Source organism: Idiotropiscis lumnitzeri, chromosome 14 (assembly GCF_059441095.1).
Source record: "Idiotropiscis lumnitzeri isolate Australia: NSW breed Sydney's pygmy pipehorse chromosome 14, RoL_Ilum_1.0, whole genome shotgun sequence".
Lineage (NCBI taxonomy): Eukaryota > Metazoa > Chordata > Actinopteri > Syngnathiformes > Syngnathidae > Idiotropiscis > Idiotropiscis lumnitzeri.
Window position 1 is genome coordinate 3,364,942 of NC_142404.1, and position 26,621 is coordinate 3,391,562.

General features: G+C 38.3%; 1 protein-coding gene across 2 annotated transcripts in view; it reads right to left on the bottom strand.

Annotated features, from left to right (window-relative positions):
* dpp10 (dipeptidyl-peptidase 10 (non-functional)) overlaps positions 1 to 26,621 on the bottom strand; it is a 148,947-nt gene that overhangs the window by 38,391 nt on the left and 83,935 nt on the right. For both annotated transcript variants that reach the window (XM_088315681.1, XM_088315682.1), the window contains exons 4-5: positions 1,968 to 2,062; positions 1,779 to 1,853 (exon numbers count right to left, since the gene is read on the bottom strand). In XM_088315681.1, coding sequence (XP_088171807.1) covers positions 1,779 to 1,853; positions 1,968 to 2,062 — 170 coding nt within the window. The remainder of the gene's footprint in view (positions 1 to 1,778; positions 1,854 to 1,967; positions 2,063 to 26,621) is intronic.

Consider the following 26,621-nt stretch of genomic DNA (forward strand, 5'->3'; position numbering starts at 1 on the left):
ATGTTTTATAATTCACAGTGTTATTATTATATAACAAAAATAAGTGTGCGTCAATGCAAGAATCCTGGACACAGGTGCATGCTTGGTTATTATAATTTATCATTTGCCTTCCACAAACATGGCTAAGTGTTTGATCCATTGCCTTCAGTCCAACTGTTAGAACAGACAATTCCGCCAAATAAAAGCAATCCTACACAGTCTGGAAAAAAAAAAACAATGAAACACCAGCTGAGGATACAGGCAGAAGAGTTGATTGTTTGTTTATACACAGTGCATGTAATCATGCCTATCGTTATTTGGACAACCAACTGTTCCATTCTTGCACCAAAAATGAATGCCACTCCACATGGAGTAGTCATGTTGGAAATAATATTTTAATAGCTATTACAAGGGCCAGGATTCTAAATTCTGCTCAATATTTAATACAGCCTCGGAATTAACTGGGGTTTCAAATTATAAATCTAAGACATTTGTTAGATGGGATTAATTGCACTGTCACTAATCCACACAGTTGATCCGTTCTAAAGTTGATGGTCAAATTTACATATTTAACCTTTAGCATCTACTCTTTTATGAATACTTTGCCAGTAGGACTAGATCTGAAATGATCAAGATGATAGTACTGTATTTTCAGGGCTAGACGTCACACTTTTTTTTCATAGGTTGACTGGTCCTGCGACATACACTGGAGCGACTTATACATGGGGAAAAAAATGTGTAATTTCCCAGACAGCCACGAGAGGGCACTTTAGATTTATGCACCAATATCTCCTACTCCTTACACTGAGAACGACACATGGCCCACAAAAGAATCATAATCTGAACTATATAAACTGCAAGTAGTGAAATTTGCATCTGAAAAGTAAGTGGTTAGTTGTTCGTCGCCAAGAGCACGGACAGCGGTGTCCCAAAACATTAACAACACCTGACACCTTTTTTGTTCGTGTTTATTTCACATGTAGCACCTTCATTGTGTTAGCACATTTTAGACCGATTCAACCTGTTCTTCCTTATTTTGTTAATGTTATACCTTGCTTTCCAAGATTAAATGTCTGTTTTTGATCTAGTATTTTTTAAATGAATTACCTGCAAAAAATGCGACATATGCCAGTGCGACTTATGTATATGTTTTTTTCTACCTCATTATCCATTTTTGGGCTGGTGCGACTTGTACTGCAACTTGTAGTCCAGAAAATACGGAAGTCAACTGAAACAACCAATTTTGAGAGATCTAAAAGTATCACAACAAAGTGCCAAAATGGCTATCTTTCCAAGCTGTTGAGACACACTGATCAGCTTCTCTTGGCTGTCCCGAAATTCCGGCTGAAACTTTGACAAGATCAGGCTTTTAAAGTGGCAGCTCCAAAGCTGTGGAAAGAGCTGCCTCTGAATGTTAGGCAAGCACCCACTCTGCAGGAGTTTAATTCATACATAAAGACACATTTTTATTCTATAGATTTTTGAAACGCACTTTTTGACATCATTTATGATTCATGTTTTGTTTTGGTATTGGTTTGTCCTGTCCTTTAACTTGTACAGCACTTTGGTTCAACTTTGTTGTTTTAAATACGCCATATAAATAAAGTAGTATGGCTTGGTACTTATCCGAGTTTACTTGTTAGTGTGAGGTGGGTACATTTTCCACTGATCTTTAGTCAGTCAAAGAGCTTCAGTTTAGAATCTATATATATGAGGTATTTGAACTGTGGCAACCACTCCGGAGACTCAAAACTTATAAAGATGTATGAACAGTGAAAACTATTGCTCAAGAAACCTACCTGTTTGACATCATAGGCAAAAAGAACATATTTCAAGTCAGGGGACACCGAGTATTTGGCCACATTGAAATTGATCTAATGGAAAGGGAGACAACACAGTGTCAGATTAACACAGAACAGAACATGTATAGTGTCACGATATATATATATATATATATATATATATATACAGTTTTTTAATCTACTTACAAATGTTGTGTTTGATAGGACGATCTCTGTTTCATTAGAGAGGATGTTGAACTTGATGACATGGCCATCATTGTTTCTATATATAACTTCAGAATCTGTGTTGATAAAAAAAAGTGAATAAAGAAAAAACACTCAGCATTCAGAGAAAAGACTATTCTAATACTTTGACACAAATGCATTTTGACTGAATTGGAAAAAATACAAGCATTACAAATGTGTCAACAACAAACAATCATTTCTTCCCCGGCATCATTGTTCCCTGCAATTATTTAACACAGTCGATCACAACCATCTCTCAGGCTCTTGAGAGACTGACACATGATGTGAATGAGTACAAATCTGAAAAGATTTAAGAGCCAGACAGCACAAAAGGCATTTCACTAAACATTTCATCTTCAAGGTGGCACAGCTCTGATGGGAAAAAAAGCATTTCCTCAGATGAACTGCTTAGAAGTGAGAAATGTCTTAGTTGTGTGGTTTCAAGAAGAGCAAAATAGTCAGAAACCAATAAAATAAATCAGTAGAGAATAGAAAAAAAATCATAAATGCCTCAAATTGAATACAGCATGTCCATACTTGAACTTTCATACATTTCATTTTAAGTGGCTCAGTTTACCACTTTTAATAATAAAATTTAGATACGTAAATGGTGACATATTCAAAATCAATCAGAACAATTGCCCTGGAAAAGTGTGGGATAAAAACCATCAGAATTCATTAAAATTATGTCATACATGCAACATGCATATTTATTACCAATGGTAGGTGGGTGTGACAATGATTGCCATAGATAAAGCACATTTGCAATTACTACACACAACAATCAATTAAAAAAAAAAATCTAAAATGTGAAATCGCCACAGTTAGAAATATTCAAGAAGTGTCATAATATAGTTTTCAGTGGGCATTTACTGCATGTCAAAGTCTGAGGTCTGAGGTTACCCATTGCTTTTGAGAGACATGCATTTCTCACAGGTGCAAGAGTCAGAAAAGGCGCAATGCAACGCACTTTGTGGGCTGTGCCGATTGTCCCATCAACGTAAAAGGGACACTTGGACGGGATGAAAATTGGCACTTATCTCAAAGGTATGCATGTAAAAATCACATCAGTACAAAAATTCACCCCCTAAAAGACTGGTGTGACTCAAGGGCTTTTTTGGAATGATATTTATGACAAATTGGCATGTCCCCTTTTGGAGCTCGGCTTGTTATTTTTTCCGTCTCAGCTGTCTAAGTCACAGCAGGGAGGCAAGCCAAGTAATATTGCTAGGGTTGTCACGTTGTGTTGTCTGAAATGGCGACTGATCACCACCAAAATTCAATTCATTTCATTTCTACTCTTGGCTACTTCAATATGGGAAAATATAAGTAAACGCATTCTGCACAATTTTTTGGATCAAACTGAGCTCATATGACCGTGATCACCTGCACAAAATGCAATACACAGTGCCAGTCGCTTCTTCACTTACACCGACTGAAGCGGACAAGAGCAAGAATGCGCACATGAACCCCGGTGGTGAGTGGTTGACATTTTGCTATGCTAAAATTTTGTTACGTCTCAGGAGGCAGCCAGGCATATCCCCACCACGGGTAATAGTAGACGCTGCAGTGGTGTTAAAGGTAACAGGACACCTCAAGGCAGCAATTAGGTTTCAGCACTCAACAGACGATGTCAGCAGAACAAAATCAGCTTCTTAACGTCCCGACATTCGGCTCCAAGTATGTTCGCATCCTCCACAGCTTCCAGCCAATTCATGAAGCCATCAGCGTCACAATGCGAGTGGGACTCACCATCCGATAAACACCTCATCCACAAAACCTTTTTTTGCGGGGGGGCATCGGGGTCGGGGCGCCGACAATTTTTATGAATTAGGCCTATGGGCCGAGGCCGGGACGGTACAGAGATCGCGGCCGGAGGGCAGGGGACTGACCGACAAAAAAGGGTCAAGTGCCCAACTCTGTCTACGCACTCGCGTAACGTGTTTACAGCCATTCGACAGCTTGTGATCTCATAATTTCCTTTCGCTGTTTGTGCCTGCAAAAAGCATCGCTTGTGAGTTTAGCCTTTCTTTTTTATGTGACACGAGCGTTTGTGTGGTGCATTTGATGTTATATGCATGTGACGTTTATTGCTTGCATTCTGAGTGTAACAATGTAACAGAGTAACACCTTTATAGCTTACTGTAAAGTAAGAACTAAGAAGTGTCATAATATAGTATTCCGTGGGCATTTACTGCATGTCAAAGTCTGAGGTTACATTGTTTCAAGTTATGCACAGCTCTTGATATTATATTATTTGTATGCTTATGTTATTTGAATATGTGCTTTATTGTATGATATGTTTTTGTATAATTTCAGTTTAAAAAAAAGATTTCTCAAGAGATTGAAGACAACAGTAAGACAATTCAACTTTACTTTTGCCTCTGCATTTCTCCTGAAGAATGTTCGCAATGTGTCAATTTGTGTTCAGACATACAATGAGAACAGAATACCTAACCTACTGCCCGAAGACGGCTGGGATAGGCTCCAGCGCGCTTGCGACCCTTGTGAGGATTAACGGCTCGGATAATGGATGGATGGATGGATTTGTTGTTTTTTTTATGCGCCACACGTGTCGTACGTTGCTTGGCAACCGGGTCAACTCTCAATTTCCACCATCTCCGAAGCTTTCTGCTATGACCACGGTATTCTAATTAAATTACTATTGGATTTATTAAAAAGGGAATGCAAAAACACACTCGTCTTCAAAGTAGCCTGTAGATGAGTGCACACGTCACTGCTGATAACTTTTATTTCACAATAAAAGTGTTCTTATATTTTCAAATTGGATCTCTATGCAATTTTCAGTCTCATCAAAGTGCCATGATCCAGGAATTAGGACCACCCTCAGACTTCACAAAATGCGCACATATTTCTAGGTTATGCATGGTGGGTGGCGTAATCCTAGAGGGGAGAATATAACTGAAAACTGAAAATGCACAAGAAGCTTGTGAAAGGAACTGACATAAGCACCAACAAGAGAATATGCTTCTAAAAACATAAATGACCCCAGAAATAAACCCAAACAGCTGTGGGGATATATTTTTGAGTACGAGTGTATGCATTTTAATCATCAACTAGCTTTTAATGAGCAGTTATTGTGCACGTTAAGGGACAGTGCAAACATGCAGTGTTTTGCTGGAGGTTTGATGAACCGAGACATCTGCATAATTGCACATGAACTACTTGGAGAAGCCCACTCAGTTTGCGCTCCCAAATGCATCATTCTACAAAACGGAATTCCGATGAATTTGATACATTTTGTAAAACATAAATACAAACAGAACTCAATCATTATACAATACATAATTTTCAATGCACATTAAATTGACAATACACTACAAAGACAAGATATTGAATGTTCAAACTAAGAACATGCATTGTTCTTCTTTCACTATTTTTTAACGATATTCAATTCTTTGCCAACTTTTGAGCATTCACCAATACTGATACGAAGTAACAGACACCACGAATACCTTTGATACATAAAATTACTATTAAACAAGATAGATTGTTGAGGATACATCACTGACAAAAACCCTGCTGCAGACCCAGACAACGACGGACGCCCATTTTGAAATTCTTTGTTGCGATCAAAGGCTTTCACTTGTGGTGATTGGAGCGAAACAAATCTAGATGTTAATGCTAATGGATCCACATTTCATCAATGATCGGCAAGCTATTAAGGTGTTACAAAAACGCATGCATTTCAACAGTCATGACATGACGCAGAGTAGCAGCCCAGCTCTCAGACGTTCCCTTGATCCCTCCATTATCTAAGACACTTATCCTCACAAGCGTCGCGGGGGCGCTGGAGCCTGTCTTCAGGCAGTAGGTAGGGTACACCCTGATCTGGTTGCCAGCCAATCGCAGGGCACACAAAGACAGACAACCATATTCGCTCACACTCATACCTAGGGACAATTTAGAGCGTTCAATTAACTTATTCACTACCAGCCCAGTAAAAAAAAGAAAAAGATTTTGACGTATTTAGCCGTCTTTGGTATTGAATGAGTTAATCTACCATACATGTTTTTGGAATGTGCGAACATGCTAAATCCACACAGGAAGGCCGTAGCCGAAATCAAACCCTGCACCACTGAACTGTGAGGCCATCGTGCCGCCTAGAGACGTTCCCATCAAACGCAAACTTTTGCAAACTTCTTCATCACTCAAACGATTTTCATGAAGATTTTTTTGTCAACACCATAACATGTGCTATCAATATAGAGAATGCATACTTGATTTTTTTTTTTTGGAGGGGGGGGGTGTATTAACATGTAAACACTTTTACTGTCAAAGCTTTTACGTAATTCTTCACCAAAAACAAACCAAAGTGATTTTCCTCCAGTCACCCATCTTGGAGCATTCCTGCACTCTAAACACTAGCCCCTCCCAATCTAAAAAAAAAAACAAAAAACACAAGGAATTTTACATGACAAAGTGCGAACCCACCCCCGTACGATCTCTGCAGACTAAACACGCGCTCACTTTCTCAGAGCAGACAGCGGGACGCCGGACAAAAATACCTGTGAACCAGGTCCTATGAGCGGCCACCTCTGCTTAGGTGCCAGCTACCATGGCGACTGGCCATTCACAGCTGCTTGTCTGATCATCATTTCTCAGTGGATTGCTTGGTGAACCATGGCCAGTACGAAAGTGGCTTGGCCGGGAGATTAAACCTAAAAACTGGCGCAATTACCACGATCAAACCTGCTGGAGAATCCAAAGCTTTAAATTAATCAAACCTCTAGCTAAATGACATAATATCAGCATAAATGCACAAAATTAGCTTTGTTGTCATGCACATTTTACACACATTAGCATCCACATAGATGAATTGTACATCAATGCTGTATAAAGATTGCCATTTGACTCTGGATCGAGGACGTAAGGCTCCACATCTTTTTTACTCTTTACAGTTTTGTGGGCGGTGCGTGCAGCAGCCGGCTTTAGAACATCATGAAAGTGGTGAACCCGGCGTCTTACTTTCGGGTTAAAAAGATTTGATACGAAATTAGACAGCCATTGTGCCAAATGTAATAGATCAAATCTACAACTAGAATTGACTGTGGAAAGCTTAAAATAGCTTGATATACTGCATCTTGGAGCTCATCCCTGCTATCTTCGGACAGTAGGCAGGGCACACCCTGAACTGGTTGCCAGCCAATCGCCATTGCAACATAATGAGCTTAAAAGAGGACGAACATTAATACAGTTCACTAAATCTTCAGTCAACCATGCATCCCATTTAGTTCCTGATGGTAAAACGGCCACAAGAGGGCGCCTTCACGAGACTCAATATCTTGAAAAAAGGCCAGTATCAATTCCTGGTATCAGTACTCAATCAACTCTATTCATTTTACTCACCCATCACTTCTCATTTTGAATTTGGTTTCAGCAACATGTTCCAAAAAAGGCTGGGACGGGGGCATATTCACCACTGTGTTACATCCCCTTCCTGAGTACAGTAATTGTCGAAGCGTTGTATGTGGAAATTCTTCCCATTCTTGCTGAATGTAAAACTTTAGTTGTTCAACAGTCTCTGTTGATGTATTTTGTGCCTCATAATGTGCCAAAAAAACGTTCAATGGGAGACAGGTCTGTACTGTTGGCGGGCCAGTCTAGTAATCACACTGTTTTACTACAAAGCCTCGGTGCTGGAACACATGCAGAATATATTGTCTTGCTGAAATAAGCATGTCGTCCCGAGCAAACGTTACTTGGAAAGCACCATATGTTGTTCTAAAACCTATTTATGATTGGTGCTTTCACCGATGTGCCAGTTAACTATGCCATGCACACTGTAAGTGTAAGTGTATTAGTGCGTACACAAACATCTGTCTACATTATTGAACTGAAATAATATTTCACTACTCGAGACATTAGAGACTGTCCATTTCATCTCAATGTCTCAAGTAGGGCTGCCAAGATTAGTCGACCAATCATGACGACGTTGACGATCCAAATTGTTGACAATTAATTCGTCGTTTGTTTATATATTTGTTTATTTGGTGCATGGCTTTTCTATTGTAACAGCCTTGTCTTGCGCTTTTCCCCACTGGCTGTACGCCTGTATGGGGCGCAGGTGCACCGTAATGTTCATCCGGGTCATCCGAAATGTAAACAGAAGCATTATGGGCAGGAACGGTCGTGGCTACCTGGTGTTAGCAACAGAGTCTTGAAGTTATGGCACATTTCAACCACAAATACTTAAGATGCAAACCTCACTTCCATGGCAGCATGTTGGAGATTCTCGATCATCTAGAAAGGAATCATGTTGTGGTTGATGCCTGATTTCATTTCTGACACATTCAATCCTGAATGAACGCTAGCTGTAGTTAGCATGGTTACGGTGTGTGTTTTATGTAACTTTGGAACTCTCACACTAACACGATGTCCTTTATGTACATGTATGTATGTACATATTGTATCATCTACTATAGATTAAGGAGGTATTAGTCAGTGAACTCACATTTAATAACAACCAAATCAGTGTGTGTTTGTCCGTGTTTGACATCGAAGGAGAAAGATCTGACATGCTTTCTCTCGCGAACAGAATTATATTTTCAGGAATTGGGAAATATCAGTACTCAAAGTAACAGAACATATTTGTCACAAGCCCTCATGGGCATCATATCATAAATAAAATGCATAATTAAGTTTGTTGCAATATACTACATTATACTGCAAGGAAAGTATAAGGATTTTTTTTACCATGTGCACTGATTTTGTAAATTAATTTACTTCCATTAATTTAGGCAAAATGTTTGGATAATGGTTAAATAAAAACAAAATTAAAAACCAATGCAGGTGTTTATTTTAGTTTTCTCTTGCTCAGTGCATTTTCCTAATTTACTAAAGTCCTCTGATTTCAAGACCTCTTACATTTGAATAAAGATTTGGTGCCCAAGAAGAGTTACATTTATGTGTCATGTCATTATCCACACCGCTTATCCTGTACAGTGTCGCGGGAGGGTGCTGGAGCCTATCCCAGCTGACTACGGGCGAAAGGCGCACTACACCCTGAACTGGTCGCCAGCCAGTCACAGGGCAGACATAGACACCGTCACTGAGTGGGAACTGAACCCACGCTGCCCGCACACAACTCAGGCGAGTGTACCACTACACTATCAGTGACCAAGTTACATTTATTTATTTTAATAAATAGTTTTGTAGTATTAGTGCAACTATGCATCGTGTATAGTTTTGGTTCAATTTTAAAATGCACAAAACTATTACAATTACTGAAAAGATTAAGGTATGGCCTCCAATTTAAACTGCATATATATAAACAGAAATGCTGGTGCATGCTGCAACCTTTAATCAAAGTTAAATGTATCATCTTATTAATTTGTACCTTAAAGAATTCAAGCTGTAATATAATTATGGTTATACAAGAGCGGCTGCTTGCTGGTGCGACATGCCACAAATTACATATGATCCGATTAGTTGACTAATCGTGACTACTGTTCGTAATTAATCAACTACCAAAATAATTGTTTGTGGCAGGCCTAGAAAAGCACACACGTTCTATGATTACCAAAAACTTAGACATTTGAAATATAAACTTGTCAGACCACAGCACACCACATTTGTTTTCTGAAATGTTCCTGACCCAATCTGGGTCAATACAATGATGCCAGTTTTTAATGCAGTTGCGTCTAAGGCAGGGGTGGGCAAACTTTTTGATTGGCGGGCCACAATGGGTTCTAAATTTTGACAATGGTGCCGGACCAGGAGCAGATGGATGGAGTGTTTTGGTAACTTCACCTCATCGGAGAAAAAAAATAAATAAATGAAAGTGAACAAAAGCATTGCAACAATATAATGTATTTGAAAAACCACAGTATTTAGAAAATAAAGCATTAACAAGGTTTCATTTAATTTTTTTCAAGTTCGGCAGGCCGGATTAAAATGTTGGCCTGGTCTAAGGGATCGAAGGTCAAGGGGCATTCAATGTGTTATGGTTGCCTTTGTCCCTCACATCTATTTTTCACAATTTTTCCAGATTCTCTGAATCTTTTGATGATACAGTGAACCCTCGGTTATCGCGGTTAATGGGGACCGAGACCACCCGCGAAAACTGAAAATCCGCGAAGTAGCGGCGCACATTCAAAAATGCTTAAAAAAAAAATAATAAAATAAAATAAATATATATATATATATATATATATATATATATATATATATACGGGTAGAGAGAGAGAGAGTGAAATTCATGTTATAACAAAAAAAAAAATTTATTATTAAAACTTTATTATTTTTTTATTCCCCAGCCATTATTTTTGTATTTATTCAATTACTTCTTTTTGTATTTATTTAATTACTTCGACTTTTACCTGCTGGTACGCCGTCCGGTGTGCCCTGTGAAATGAAAGGTGGCATTCTTCATTTATTTATTTATTCATTCATAACTGACAGCCTCGCGCTCCGCTCATGCCCGGGCGGAAGGTGTTCCTCTTCGGCTTAACTACCACGCACGCCGGCCGGTCTCCTCCGGAGCGAAATGTCGCCCCGCAAGTGCCCGGGCGGAAGTTGTTCCTCTTCGGCTTAACTGCCACGCACGCTGGCCGGAGCTCTGGTACGGTCCGAACTGCGCGAAACGTCGCCCCAAATCGTGCCCGGGGGAACGTGCTCTTCTTCGTCCACTCTCCTCTTCGCCCACGCTCTTCTTCGGCGCACGCCGGCCGTCTAACCGCTCCAGCGCCCCGTCGTGCCGCTCGGCGAAAATACAATTCCCCCGAATATTTTTTAGACCCGTGAAGCACTGAACCCGCGAAAGGTGAATCGCGAAGTAGCGAGGGTTCACTGTATTATGGACCGTGGCTGATGAACTCTCTAAATTCATTGCAGCTATATGTTGAGAGCCTAGATGAGCAGATCATAAAAGAATGGTTCACAGTGTGATAAAAGGATGAACTGTGGTACATATACTCTTAAAAACTAATTTTTTGAAAAAAGTTACGCTGGCAATGCAAAATTTCAATATATCTCCTCTATATTTCCTCTATAACTTAAAATGCATTGATTTTAAGCTTGAATAGAAAGTTGAGTATTGCAGATATTTTCGCACCAAGTATAGTAGAGATACTGCATATAGACATTTGTACTTGCATCATTGATTGTTATGAAGTGAATATGGTTTCCTCAGTAATTTGAAAAACAGCAGCCCTCGAGGACGGGAGCTGGGCATGCCTGATCTCTAGCTTTTTAAACCAAGTCTCCAAAAAAGAGGCCTGCTCCTAGAAAAACTCCCGTCAAATTATGACAGAAAAATTAACATTCAGAGCTGATAAAACAGAACCCTGTCCAGTGATCTTTAAAACATTACCATCGGTCTCTGCGCTGCTTGGCACTTGTCAACTTAAATAATGGAATGTCTGTACCTGAAAAAGAACAAGCTCAGACTCTGATGTATAAGTAATGCCCGATGTCTGTAGCTCAATAAATAATGAAATCTCTCTGTTTTTTTTTATTCATTAAGCTTACCTCCGCAGTGAACAGAGTTTGAGCTTTGTAAATAGTTACACTGCACACTACCTGCAACCATTGTATGTTTTGTGCACATTAGAATGTTTGATTATGCGATGTAAACACTTGATGTGGTTTTTATATATATATATATATATATATATATATATATATATATACATACATAGATAGATAGACAGAAAGCTTAGTGCTGTCAAGGGATTAATTTTTTTAACTAATTAATCACAAATAATTCCAGGATAAATTGCGATTAATCACATTTTTCAACTTCTATTTTTTGTGAAGCTTGTAACAGATATTTACTTGAATAATATCTTGGAATTGATGCAAAATCACCAAATATGAAGTATATTTAATTCAAAGACTGTTCTAATAGCCTTTTTTAATTCTTGAATACGATCTAAATGGAGACATCTTTACAGTCATTTTTGTTCAAAACATTTCTCAAAACTGCCCACAAGCGCCACACTCCAGCAGTGTTGGTTTGCAAGGTCCAGTGGTAACTTGAACACAGTGTTTGTTCTGAGACTTGCTCAAGATGTACAGCTAATATGGTGCAATATTTGCTAAGTATGCAAATTATTTTTGAAGTTAATCTAACTGAATTAATTGAGTTAAAATATTTAACTGATTTTAAAAAATTTTGGCTTAATCACCTGAGTTAACGCATTAATTTTGACAACCCTAATATTTATAAAGATAAAGATAAAGATGTCCTTTAATGGTCCCACAATGGGGAAATTTTCAGTGTTACAGCAGCAAAGATATAGATCACACAGAGGCGGCGGCGTAATGCAGCCGTTAAAGTATAACATAAGCAGCTGACATTCATAAAAAACATGCGAATGTACACAGTATATACGTATAAACACAGATCCCAATGTACATACAGACTTGCATCCCACAACAATATAATATATATATATATATGTATATATATATATATACATCCATTATCTGTACTGCTTCTCCTCACAAGGGTCGCAGGGAGTGGATATCACAGCTATCTTCGGGCAATAGGCTGCGTACACCCTGAACTGGTTGCCAGGCAATCACTGGGCAAACATAGACGAGCAACCATCCGGGCTCACACTCATACAGTGGTGGGCCGTGCATTTCACACCAAGGTCTTCAGTGAAGTCGTACTTAGTCTGACTTGAATAAATCCCCCATATATTTACCATAATTTATGACAACACGGCTGGAGAAATAACATACAGAAAGACGCACTACTGAGTGAGTGTTGGACGACCTTGCTTCTTCTTGAAAGGCCCGTCGAGAAAATGGCCTCGCAAGTGTATCTGCAATTAAACCTACACTTTTCCCTCCTTAGGCCATTGGGGTTTTAAAAAAGCAAAACTATATTTTAGATTTTCAAACGGTCGGCAGTTACGACTTTCTAGTGTGTTGATTCCACAAAGTGCTGCTCCCCTAACAGGTGAGTATCCAATCTCAAGCCGAGTTCATCACCTTCAACGTAAGGCCAGCGAGAAGGCCTTATTGTCTGATTGGCTATCGCAACTGTCCATCAACTGTAAAAGCCCCCTTGAGACACAGACACCCGCACGATTGTATCTGAAGGCCTTGGATGAATACTAATCTAGAGTTAGTACAGATGTGCTACTTATATTCCTACTACCTTGTATGCCACTCCATGTGAGACTTGCCTGCCAGCATCAAACTGCTGCGACATGACGGCATATGGAAAGCGTTTTATTACAGCTCCAGATGTTGTGAAATCCGCTATATAAATAAAATTGTATCAAATTGTATTGTATTGCATGCTACTGGTATTATGAAATCTGCCTGCCAATACGAGCTAGCTGAATTCTAATTGGATAAAAACTCTAACCTAAAATTTCAACACAAGGATATATTATGTCATCTATGGAAATAATATGATCATGATTTCTTGATTATGTTAGGCCAGCAGACAAGCGCTTAAAGGCATTGAGCGCCCACCACTATATAAAATGTACAGTATCTATTCTTATTCCAGGGGTGGGCAAACTTTTTGATTCGCGGGCCACAATGGGTTCTAAAATTTGGCAGAGGGGCCGGACCAGGAGAAGATGGATGGAGTGTTTTGGTAACCTCACCTCATCGGTTAAAAAAAAAAAAAAAAAAAATTAATGAAAGTGAACAAAAGTATTCTAACAATATACATGTATTTGAAAAACCGCAGTATTTAGAAAATAAAAACTTCATAAGGTTAATTCATTTAATTTTTTTTCAAGTTTGAAATCCATTCAAAATTATGCTGGAGGTGTATCTTTATTACGTAACTCATACAACGTGGGGTTGACTAAAAAACTATTTTTCAGCCAAGACGAAAGTCTGAGTTCTGCTTATTGCCATTTGGGTTATCTTTCCATTACTGCTCTTGTAGGCCAAGACACAATATTTGTATAAAATGGGCACAAGGACACTCCCGGGTAACAGAACAAGAAACCTGTGAAGTGAGCTAAAGAGTGCAGGGGAGAGGACCAAGGTTGCTGGATGATTTAGTGGAATTGTGCAAAGTGGAATGGTCAAAGCTCCCTCTTTTTATGTTCTCCCATCTTCTGAAACATCATAGGAGAAGTATAGGGGCTCTTTTGTTGGCAAAGGGGGTTGGACAGAGTATTAACATCAGAGGTGCTAATAATTGTGAAACACATAATTAGATGTCAAATAATTATTCAAGTGGGGTTTATTTTTACTCACTAAATAAATGCACTTGGATTAAACGTTGTTTAAAATGTGGTACTATTTCGACAGAATTTATTATATATAGCTAAGCAATAAAACAAATATTAACCTGGGCTGCCAATTATGGAGGGCAGTGTGTGTGTGTGGGGGTGCGTGCGCGGGGGTGTGTTTGTGCGTGTGTGTGTCAAGAGAAATGCAATCTTTTGCTGAGAAAAATTATTATTTTCAACATTAAAAAATATTTTGAAAGAGGTACTGTCTCTAATTTAACCTAAGAGAATTCAAAACTGTGTTTATTTGTAATTTTTCAAGCCCTAAACAAAAATATATACAGTCAACATCCACCCTTGGAAAACGCAGTCATCTTCATTTCACATTACTGTCTTTTGTAGCCTTTTAATTTTGGCTTAACTGAAGCACTCACTGGGAGCCTTGTGCATGATGCAATATGCATGATGCACAGTTAATAATTTAGCCAAAGTTGCGTAATGTTTGAATGCTGCGTATGAAGTCCCTAGGTTCCACCAAATGTCATAGCTGGTTAAACTCAAATAAGAAATAACTGATGCTTGTTAGTTCAGAATCTGACGGTCAACATGGGAGTACACTCCACAATTTAAGAATTCAGACTCCACCAATGGCACTGCCGTCTTTGATTGAAAGTCACCATTATACTTTGTATTTCATTCCTTCGCAGAATCTAAATGAATGACCAACTACGATATATGCCACAAACACTAAATAGCAATCTGTAGCTATAGTATCTGCTAATCTGATTAGAAAAGCAACATTTTCTTGTTTACACTTATATGTAGATAGATATATAAACATTATATGTGATAATGAATTTGGATATTTGGAAATTTCTATAAATTACAGTGGAATTAAAAAAAAAAAAGGCCATCAAGGGTACAAATCCAAAGTATAAAAAGTGGGGATCAATGAGTGTGCATGTTTCCTTTAGTAATGTGCGGCAATAAACCAACCTTGCTCTTTTTTTTTTGTTGGGTAACAGAAAATTACAATGCAATTTTCGTTCAAAATACACACAGAATTGTTTTCACAGTAACAAAAAACGTTTTTGTCCTCTCAATGATAAGTCAAATTTTCCAAGCATGTTTCATTCATGCATGAATATCAGTATGTTTTAATAATAATATATGGTTAAAGTAATATGAGCAAATGTTTTATTTCAGAAGTGCGTCCGAAACTAACAGCTCTTCACTTGAATCAGTACACAAGAAGTAGCTCTCACTTTCGTAAAGGTCCTGACTAACAAATCTGCAATTATGATGTTATAACAACATTGCTCCATTACTGTTTTTTTCTTTCGATTATCCGAACTCTTGTCTTGTGGAAAAAAGTCTAATATTATAATATATTAAAATGGGCTGTACTCACCTGAGCTAAAACTGAACAACCACTCTCGCCTACTCTGTACCTTCGTTGCGGAAAGCTTATGTATACACCTGCAGTGTTCCTGTTGAATGATTCATCTGCTGCATATAGTGTGTTACATTGCAGTACCTAGAAATCTAGGATCTTATTTATACTTACATATCTTACATATCTTCATCTTGGCCCCCTAAGAGAAATTATTTAGCCTCTAGACTCATCTGTCCTTTGAAAAACTAGAGTGAAGTAAACTTGAGTGAATGAATGGGTTCCTTTATTACCGACTCAAGGACAGACACACACATACAAGACACAATATAAAAAGTAGATTATACAAATATACACATACAAGCCAAGACAATATACTTAAAAGCATCATATAAGAGGCAGCAGTACCAACGCTTCAAGATCTGGGACTGGTATCATGGAGCACTGTAGTATGCAATGATTTCATTATTTGAGACATTTAGCAGATGAACTTGTACATTAGATTTCTTAAAATGACCTGCAAAGGTCTTGACCCTTCCACTTACACTTGTGGTCCATTTAGGTCTATTGAATAATCTCAGGTCATCAAGATGTCTTAATTTTACGCAAGGCTAATTTTCTATAATTTGACCAAAGATGTGCTGTATAGAGAAGGGTCCAGTATTCTCTGACAGCTTTACCTAATTTTTGCATGTACGAACCTTGTCCAAGCATGTTATATAAATACAACACATGGCACTGCCTATGAAGGCCTGACAGTCATTTCGTCCATATCAAAATTGACCTAACTTGAGTGTGAGATTATTTTTCAGTAGTGCAAAGTCCAGGAAATTTTGATATTTATCTTCTTTGGTACTACAGATCACTCAAAACACTCTTGGCAGGATTAGATTTAATATCATGATGTATACCATTCTCTCTGATCTGTTGGAGGCCTGTACGACTGGGAGTGAGAATCGCGGTGATCTGGATCCATGATTTGGTTCACTAATACATTTCCAATCATGCGACCAGTTTTGCAGGGCCTCAACTGCTTGGAGAGATTGTCTATGTGTACACTAATTAGCAGTGGGTACTAAATTCTCCCTTGCTTAACACTGAACGGGGTTGAGAAACCATTTCCCCGTTTTACTTGCATTGTTTGATTTTATCTTTGCTATATACCTGATCCAAATATTCAAATAGTTTCCCGTGATTAATACAGTTGAATACTTTAGAAGCATCTTTGAAACATGTAAATCATTTCCTTTAAGGCATAAATACATGATGTTTACCTTTAGATTCCTATAGATTGTCTATAGTCTTTATAAAGTCTTTCAACCTGAGCAACAACATTTTTTCTAGTGCTTTGGTCATTACTCTCTCTAATGCCATCAACCTATAATTATCAAGGCAGCCCACTTCACTAGCTTTATCCTTGATGGCGGGACCAACACAACAGCCAATAATGAATCTGGGAGCAGACCATGTATTATGAGACTAGTAAAACAAAGCAAGAAGAAGAGCTAACCCTGTACTAGCATGTTTAAGATGTTCATCAGAAACGTGATCGAATCCTTAACAGTACTGGGTAAAATTATTTTATAGCTATTGAGAAGTATCACTTCTCTCCAAACATTAATGACATTGTTATTTAAAACCTACTCAGCCAAAGATCAGCTCTCTATGTCTGCTAGGTTTTATAAATAAAATGAATAGTCAGAGCTGAGCAGTCCGGCCCTCTGATCCAGCCGGATGCCCCTTTTTGGGGTGGAGGCAAGGGGTGACAAATTTTAAATGAGTTTTTAATCAAGCGAGGTTGGAGGGTCGAGGCCTGAAGGCAACCCAGATAGCGGCCAAAAAGCGGGGGACTGACCGGCAAAAATGTGCCCAGTTCTGCGAATAGCATACTTGTATTTTGCACAATTTTGCTTTTTGTGTTCAAATACAGACCCCTATTTTAGTCGCCTTGCCCAAGCCCAAGTCTGGGTGGCTTCACAAGCTTCAACATAATATCCTGACACACATTTATTTCAGTCCTGGCATTATGCAACTTAGATTTGTGGACGCACATGTTGGTTTAAAATAATTTTTTACAATATCAGCACACATTTGGTATATTTCTCTTATGAGATAAATGTTCACACCCCGTCTGGTTACACACAACACCAAATTGATTTCACGTACGCTAAGGACTTCTCTGTCATAGTATATAGTAAGATAAGACGGCTTTTATATGCGCCATGCGCTCGGTCGGCTGTTCCTATGAGAGAGGGTTCTGTCTGCAAGACGGGAAGAGTAAATCATGCAGAGCAAAGATCTGGCTCCAATCCGCACTTGTGCATGCCCGCTAACTGTTTTCCTATGAACCTACTTTAAAATACAGTATGTCATTTACAAAAGTGAAGTTGGATAATGCCTTTTTTAAAGAATACCTTATGTTGTTAATAAAATAAATACTAAGCTTAAACTGGAATGTGAATTTGTTTTTGAAATTGCACCACGGAAAATGTTTCTATACAATCAAATAGTTTACTGCTACGCTCAATGTATTTTTAAGAAATAGGAACTGTAGATTTTCATCCATTATCTGTACTGCCAGCATGCCCTGCGACCCTTGTGAGGAGAAGCGGTACAGATAATGGATGGATAGTTAGTAAGTATACTGTTTTATTTTCTGTTTTGTATTTATTACTGCACTTTAATCAAGTAAAAATATATGTTATCAGAATATTTGATGATTCGATTGAATTCTCAGTAGGGTACTCAAACACTAAAATATTTCAGGTTTGTGTGTGTATAATATATACGGATCACGCACGCTTCGGTTCTGGCTACACATGGTTGGTGGATTGGTTGAAAAAATAAAGATGCACACTCAACATGAAGGCAACTTGCTCAATAAACATTCTCTATTGTAGCAGCAGAGGAAATTGAACGCCATCCTGGATCATGTAAGTCGCATATATGGATGCATTTTGGCAACCAGGGATGAAACGAGTCCTTGAATAATTGGGATACCTTAAATGAAAAAAAAGATGGTCTCAGAGAACAGTTTATATGGTGTCAGAAAGACATGTCAAGGAAGCTGAAACAACAGTTGGTCAATGTAAAGTGCCGCCTACGCGAAGGCAAACTTCAAAGTAAAACCTCACCAAATAATATGGAGTGGATGGAATATCCTTACGACCTTTATTTTGAACTTAACCCCCTTAGCGAATTGTGGCGTCATGGCTTACAGTGGCTTGCGAAAGTATTCGGGCAGCTTGAACTTTCTGACCTTTTTCCACATTTCAGGCTTCAGACAAAGCTAAAAATAAATATTTTTTTTGTGCATGTGAAGAATCAACACCAAGTGAGACAATAGTGAAGAGGTACATAGTAAAGGTAGTAGGAAGCTGAAAACTGAAACACGGCTCCTCCTCAGTTAATACTTTTTAGCACCGTCTTTTGCTGCGATTACAGCTGCCATACCTTTGGGGAATGTCTCTCAGTTTTGCACATCTGGAGATTGAAATTTTTGCCCATTCTTCCTTGCAAAACAGCTCAAGCTCAGTAAGGTAGGATGGAGTTTTTGAAGAGCAGTTTCCGAATCTTTCTGCAGATTCGCAATTTGATTCAGGTCTGGACTTTGACTTGGCTTTTCTAACAGTTAAAAAAATATTTGGGAAAAAATCTACAAATGGTGCCGTGCTTCAAGTATTCTGGGGTCTACTGTAGCTTATAATTCCCTTCAACCCCCTGAATTATAATTTTTTTAATTAATCAAGGGGCAACTCAGAGTGGTCAATCTGGCATATACTATTAAATATGGTCTAATTTTTAAATTATTTAATAATGTGTGAATAATTAAATAATTGATGACGGTCAATTGAGTGATGTGGAGGTTAATGTAAATCAGTGAGGACAACTTAACGGCCTGCCATGTCTTTTATTGCTCATTTTATTAATTAAGTAATTGCTTACTTTTGTATTGTTCCAATCCGGTCTTGAAAGTTTCTGGGTAAATCCAGCCAGAGAAAGATTGTTACACTCATCAAAGCATCCATTGTGAAATACGCAGTACATTGGCCTTTGTGGTTAGCTAATATGCCTGATTCATCTAGGCTCCACCTACGCACCACACTAATGATGATACGTTTCATTTTCATCAGAACGGCTATTCATTTATGGGAGTAATAAAATGGGTGGTTGACTTCAAGAGCCCCCTCCTCTTTGTGCTGAGTACATCCTCCTACACCATCAAGTTTTACACTCTTAAACTTATAGACCTGCAAGACAGGAAACCATCCTCATTGGGACCTGGTACTTCATGTATTCTACTCCTTATCTAGAATCACCAGATTAAATATGAAAGAACTCAATTACAAAATTGGACTTGGCCTTTTTGCAGAAGCTTACTGGCGTTTCTTTGGCCCGCTCAACACCCGCACTTGTTTGAGGACGATCTTGATGAATATACGCGTACTATTATCCAAAGTGACTCAGCAAAAAAAAAAAACGTCAGCATTATACAGGCATTAAAACATGTCGGGATGGAAAAGGTTTAGTATATGACACCAGCAGGGTGGAATTCTCCCCTGGATAAAATGTTTAATTTTTAAAAGCATCAATCTGATAAATTTTGAGAGAGAAATGAACCAGACTTAAAAGTCAGTATAGATGGATAATTAAGTATATCTAGATGTGGTCACGTTATTGTCACTTTATTTCTGTGTGCTTCTATAAATGTTTTTCTGTTTGTTTTATTTATTTGTTTTTTAATAATCAAAGTTGTGCATTTGCGTCTTCATCATTAGATGTCGCCATGGTAGTTGTTTTGCAATAACGTCGCGCCATTATAATCCTATTTATATCACATCATATGGAAAGCACTTAGTCACAGCTCCAGCTATTGTGGAATGCGCTATATAAATAAAGTTATATTGTATTTTTTTACCCTACCTCTGAGTTATGATTGGACTGTAAACAGCCAATCAGAATCAGCCCTAGTGTCCAACTCCTGATTGGTTAAGAATTGTGGCACAATTGTCACGCCTCACGCCTGGATCGCAAGCGTGAATCAGCGTTCAGTATGCGTTGAGGAGAGAGAAGGCGTAAGCGTAAGACCTATTTTGTGTTTATACTTGGAGGGTCTTTTACATGCGAACCACATAAAAAAAGGTCGATCATATCACAAAGGCCCACTGCGCGACACAACTAAACGTTGACAGTAGGGTTGGGTGATATGGCTGAAAACTATGACGCAACTTGTGACGCATGTATGTCATATCGGTCGATATCGATATATAAAGATTTATTATTTTTACGATTGAAAATAAAAAAGGGAAAAGGGCTGAATTTCAATTTGTTTTATTTTAAAATGTAACATTTAACCTTCCAAATGTACAAGAACAAAAGTCAAACTCACGCCGGCCTCCCTTGCAACGGAACTACGGGCCTTTTCATCCAGTGCGTGTCCGGGAAGTGTGCTTGTTAGCGGCTTAACTGCTACATATGCCCGCTTCGCTTCTCCGGCCAGGGAGGGTGCTTGTTATCATCTTAACTATTAAGCAAGCCTACCTCTCTCATCCGGAGGTCCCATGTGATGGAACTGAAGGATGTTTCCTCAAGTCGGCCGGCAAGTCCAACTTTCGCCCCCCGTTTTTTTTGTGTTTGTTTTGAGTTACGTGAGCTCAGCAGCGCATGCGTAAGCCTCAGGTTGTATTTTCTCAATGGGAGGGAGTTTGTGATGAGTTGGGCATTTTTTTTGGGATCAAAAATTTATCTATACCATTTTCTATTGATATCAATCACGAAACTATCGTGATACATATCGATATAAAATTATCCTCACAGCCCTAGTTGACAGGAACGCTCAGTGGCCGTTGTTGTGTCCTAACAGTAACGCTCCGGCTGTAGCCGGACCCTTCTTCCGTCCGGCACGTCATGGCAAAATACCAGCTTTCAAGTTAAGTAAGTTTCTTGTTGTTTTGGGCAGTTTAAGGGAGGGGATTATGGCTGGTTGAATGATTATATTTTTCTACAATTATTAATATTATTAGTGATCATATAAGTGTGTTCTGAAGAAGAGAACACTCATGTTTAGAGTTAATTGGCTTGGGCGAGGGGCCTAGTATTTAAAAGGCGGCCATACTGTGGGCAGTGTGAGCCTGTACTTCCTACAGGCAAGAGGAATGAATGGTATGTACGGAACATTATTTTGGATTTATATGTTAATAAAATTGGAAGAATTCTACACCCTTCAGCTTGACCATATTCTTACAGAGAGCCGATTTTGAACCCCGTCACAAATAAAAATAAATATTGCTACAAAATATATTTGTATAGAGTGAATGAACCCTTGCTATTTGTGGGTGATAGAGAGTAAAAAATCTGTGTATGGCTTACTTGTATTCTGAAACGGAGCCATGATTGGTCGTTAGCTCAGCCCTGAAAAACTGTGATGTCATTTTCACTTTACAGAAATGACAAAATAGACGTTCCCTCACATGGCTAAAAACGGGTGGATTTTTCTGTTTAAATCCTATACCGCAAATGCAATATCAATCAGAATACCATGTTTCGACTCATGGGCTTACATAGAACAGTTTCTTGTAAAGAAGATGTCGGTCTTGACTTCCACTTTAAGATACATGTGTCAACAGAGGTCCTGGGTAACTTAAATATACCCCAAAATATTGAAATAATTGAAATCACTCATCAATTCAGCCAGGCAACTGCTATTCCTATCGCCGGAGGCATGCCGGTTTACATCACGGGTTCAGGTCACGAGTAGCTCTTCTGGTGTCTTCCTTGCGAAAAAAAAAGTAACCGACACATCAGGACAGTATTGTTGCGTCTGTTTAATTCAACATCAACAGGCTCACTCTAACACCTCTCTCTCACTGCGTTCATCAAAACCAACTCAAAAAGTAACAAATATTTAAACAGGACAAAAATAAATATACATTATGACCAGTTACTGCTAAAATATTAAAAAAAAAAAAAAAAACAGCTAAGTGGAATGTTCTCAACGAGATCATTAAATGTATCCATAAAAGAGACTTTCCATTGTCAAACAAGACAATTCGATTTTTGATAATAAAGTCATGGTGGTGAACGCGTTTCGTGATTGGTTACTATCTCGTAAGGGGCAGCCCTATGCGGAATCAACACACTCGGAAGTCGTAACTGCAACCGTTCGAAAATCTATAGTCTTGTTTTTTTTTAAACCACATTGGCCGAAGGAGGGAAAAGTGTGGATTTAATTGCAGATCCACTTGCGAGGCCATTTTCAAGACGGACCTTTCAAGAGAAGCTAGGTCATCCAACACTCACTCAGTACTGTGAAAGTGTGTTTCTGTATATTTGTCCAGCCCTGGTGTCCTAAATGATGGAGTTATGAGGGGGATTCATTCAAGTAGGACTTCACTGAATGCCTATGTGTGAAATGCACGGCCTGCCACTGTTTTGTAGAATATATAAAGACAACAATAGATAAAAAATAAAAATATGCCGTAAGTAAATTTATGGATTTACGAAAAGCATTTCATGCAATTGATCACTCATTACATCTGCTGAAATGTGAGCACTCACTGAAGCAAAGTGTTTGGGAGTGATTATTGATCAGAAATTGTGCTGGAAGCCACAAATAGAATACATCAAACGGAAATTAGCCAAATCAGTGGCTGTTCTTTATTAAGTAAATGATTTATTAAATTAGAAAGCTCTTCATATATTGTACTCTTCTCTGATGTTGCCTCATTTGACATACTGTGCTGAAGTTTGGGCTTATGTATACAAAACAAATATAAATGCAATTATTAAACTACTGGAAAGAGCGATGAGAATAACTAACACGTTTGGCTACAGAGATTCAACGAATACATTATTCATAGTCTCTTTTATTTTAAAATTCATGAATGTTGTTTATCCAAAGACATTGGAAATCCCATTACGTGTAGTAAACAAAAGCCTACCTGTTTGTATTCAGACTTTTTTTCATGTTAAAAGGATTAGTTATGTTTGATAATTTAAAGTCAGGGTACCAATGTAAAATACAGATGAGTTTCAGTTTTGGGTGCGAGATTGCGAACTTGATGATTCATTAATGCTGTATAGTTCTTTGATGGGGTTTAAGAAAAATGTCAAATGTAAAATAATTCATGTTTATAGTGCCAGATATAAAATATAAAACAGTTAGAGATTATAATGTGTGTATTTATTTTGCTCTATTGAAATTCTTAGTGATTCGCGGGACTGTGTAGGATAGGCAATAATCAGTGGCGGGCCGTGAATTTCACACACGCCTTCAGTGAAGTCCTACTTTGTCCGATTTGAATAAATCCCCCTCATAACACCATCATTTATGACATACACTTTTTGAACTACTAGCTGACGGGTAAGAATGTCTGGCCTGGCCATGCCCTGTCACAAGTGATTATTAAATCACAGGAGACCTTTACACCCTCAAGGTAAGGCCTGCGAGAAGGCTTACTGCAACCAACTCATGATCTGATTGGCTATCGCAACTGTCTATCAACTCTGAAAGCTCATTGACTCACGCAGAACAGACGCCTGCAGGGAAGAATCTGAAGGCTCTGCGAATAAGAAAGTGCTGCTGGTATTATGAAATCTGCCTGGCAACACAAGCTAGCTGGATTCTGGTTAGATAAAAACTCGCACCTAAAAATACAACATAATATGACATACATGAATGTGAATAATATATATGTATATATATATATATGTATATATATATATATATATATATATAGTTATTATCATAAATATGATCATGGTGATTCGGCTTAGTCCTTTTTTCGGTTGTTTAAATTAAGTGCTTTTGTTTGTTTTGCTTTTCTTGTATTTTCTTATCTGTACTATGTAAATAAACGTTTCATTCATTCATACCTTCCCAGATAAAAGCACTACTGATGCACGTTCACATTTTTTATTGAATTCAAGGCTCCCATCAGGCGCACATTGTTATCTGATAATCATTGGTAGACCTACATGTTCTGTCCTCCACCCACAAAAGGTTTTCTCATCAGGTTTACATGCTTCTCGTCGGGAACCTGTTTTGGTTTCAAAACAGCGAATTTCGCCAAAAGGTGAGTGATTTTCATGCCTCGTTATATGTATTTGACTCAACTCTCTCCTTTCAAATACCCATGAAGAATTACAAGAACTGCATTTTTTAATCTCCACAAAATCACTAAAATCTGTCCCATTCTATTTGCTACTGACGCAGACATAAACAATTTATGCGTTTAACGTCTCACCCGACCATTATAACGACTTCTCATCTAATATTACAGGGGAAGTCAACCCCAACATTTCTTTACAATAATATGTTCTATCTGGATCAACCTATCTAAATACGGCATTCTGATTAATATTGTGTTTGTGGGATATGAATTAAGCGGCAAAATCACTTTTAGCCATTTGAGGGGGTGGCCATATTTGCACTTTCTCCCAACTAAAAATTACATTGCAGTTGCTCAGGGTTCTGGTAACGGCCATTCTTGGCTTACCTAGTTTCTGAAGCCTGCAAGTTCTACAGCATTTTCTATTCAGGCCCTCGTACTCTGGAATGCCTTACCCGTGGAAATTTGAGCCACTAACGCTTTTTTTTCCCAACACTTTATTTATTTACTTTACTTTACAATTTAAAAACGTTGAACAGAATAGAATACCATCTCAGACGCATAGTAAATTAGCAAAACAAATAATGACACTATAATACACAGAGACTCTTCCACCCCTTCAAACCGATCAAATCCTCGAAAAGAAAAAGAGAGAAAAGAAAAAAAATGTTCCTCGGCTTCCTTCTTGTCATCATCACTCAAGTCAATGTCCTGAACATAAAGTATAAATGGTCTCCAAACTCTATCAAACAAGTCCCTCTCCCCATTCAGGAGATATGTGAAACTGGAAGTGTCGCCAACATTTGTTTAGTCCATTGTACGATGATGGTTGGTCTCCTTACGTTTTTTCCAATGCAACGCGATCAATCTTTTTGATTGTAATCAACACTTATCAATGAAAATATGTTCACTCTTTGTAAATGATGTGTGCTTCGGATATAGTCCTAAAATCATGAATGAAGGTTCCAATGGTGAATCCTTAGAAATTACAATTTGTATAGCATTTTTCACAACCATCCAAAAATCTTTGATCTACCAGCATTCCCAAATACAATGGAAGAGAGTTCCCTTCGTTCCCCACATTTTATACATATGTCTGGGATGTTTGGGTTGTATCGATTTACTTTTCAGGTATGAGAAAACACGCATATGCCATTTATACTAAACAACCTTAGCCGAGAATTAATAGTCTGCTTATGGGTTATGAACTAATTCCCATTCTTCCAATGATAAATTTAATTCCAGATCTTTCTTCCAAGCTTCTAATTTTAAAATGGAATTATCTGAGGACTTCAATAGCGATAATGTGTAAAATTCTGCAGTATCTCAATTTTTTAATTTTTATTTTCACTCATCAGTTCTTCAAGCTTTGACTTGATAGGTTTTGTTATATGGTTTTGTTTTGTTCCAATACAATATAGAAGTTGCAATTACCTGAAAAAACATTTGCTATGTATATCGTATGCAATCCTTAGCGTATCAAATGACACCGTATGGTCCGAGTCTAATGGATATAAATCCCTTCAGAGCCCATTGCCTAAACACAGCATCAGCTCTCCCCACACCAAAGTAGTACCTTATGGAGCTGCCCAGTAGTACCATTTCACATTAGGGCACCTCAGACCTTCACTAAAAGGTAAATGAAGAAGGGATAGCCTTATTCTAGGATTCTTATTTGCCCATAGAAATTGAAGTGGAAGCTTTTAAAAATTATTAAACCAATCAGTAGGTGGTGGCAAGGGGATATTACAGTACATGTATAATATCTTCGGCAGTATATTCATTGTATAAATAGAGCCGCAACCTCAGTAGGAATGTAGAAATTCAGTTAAGCCACTGTCCTGCCCCCTATTCCCCTGCTTGTAGACGAGGATAGAAGACAATGACCGAATCTGATGCCGCTGCTCTTTCAATCCTCCCACCCCGATTGACCAGG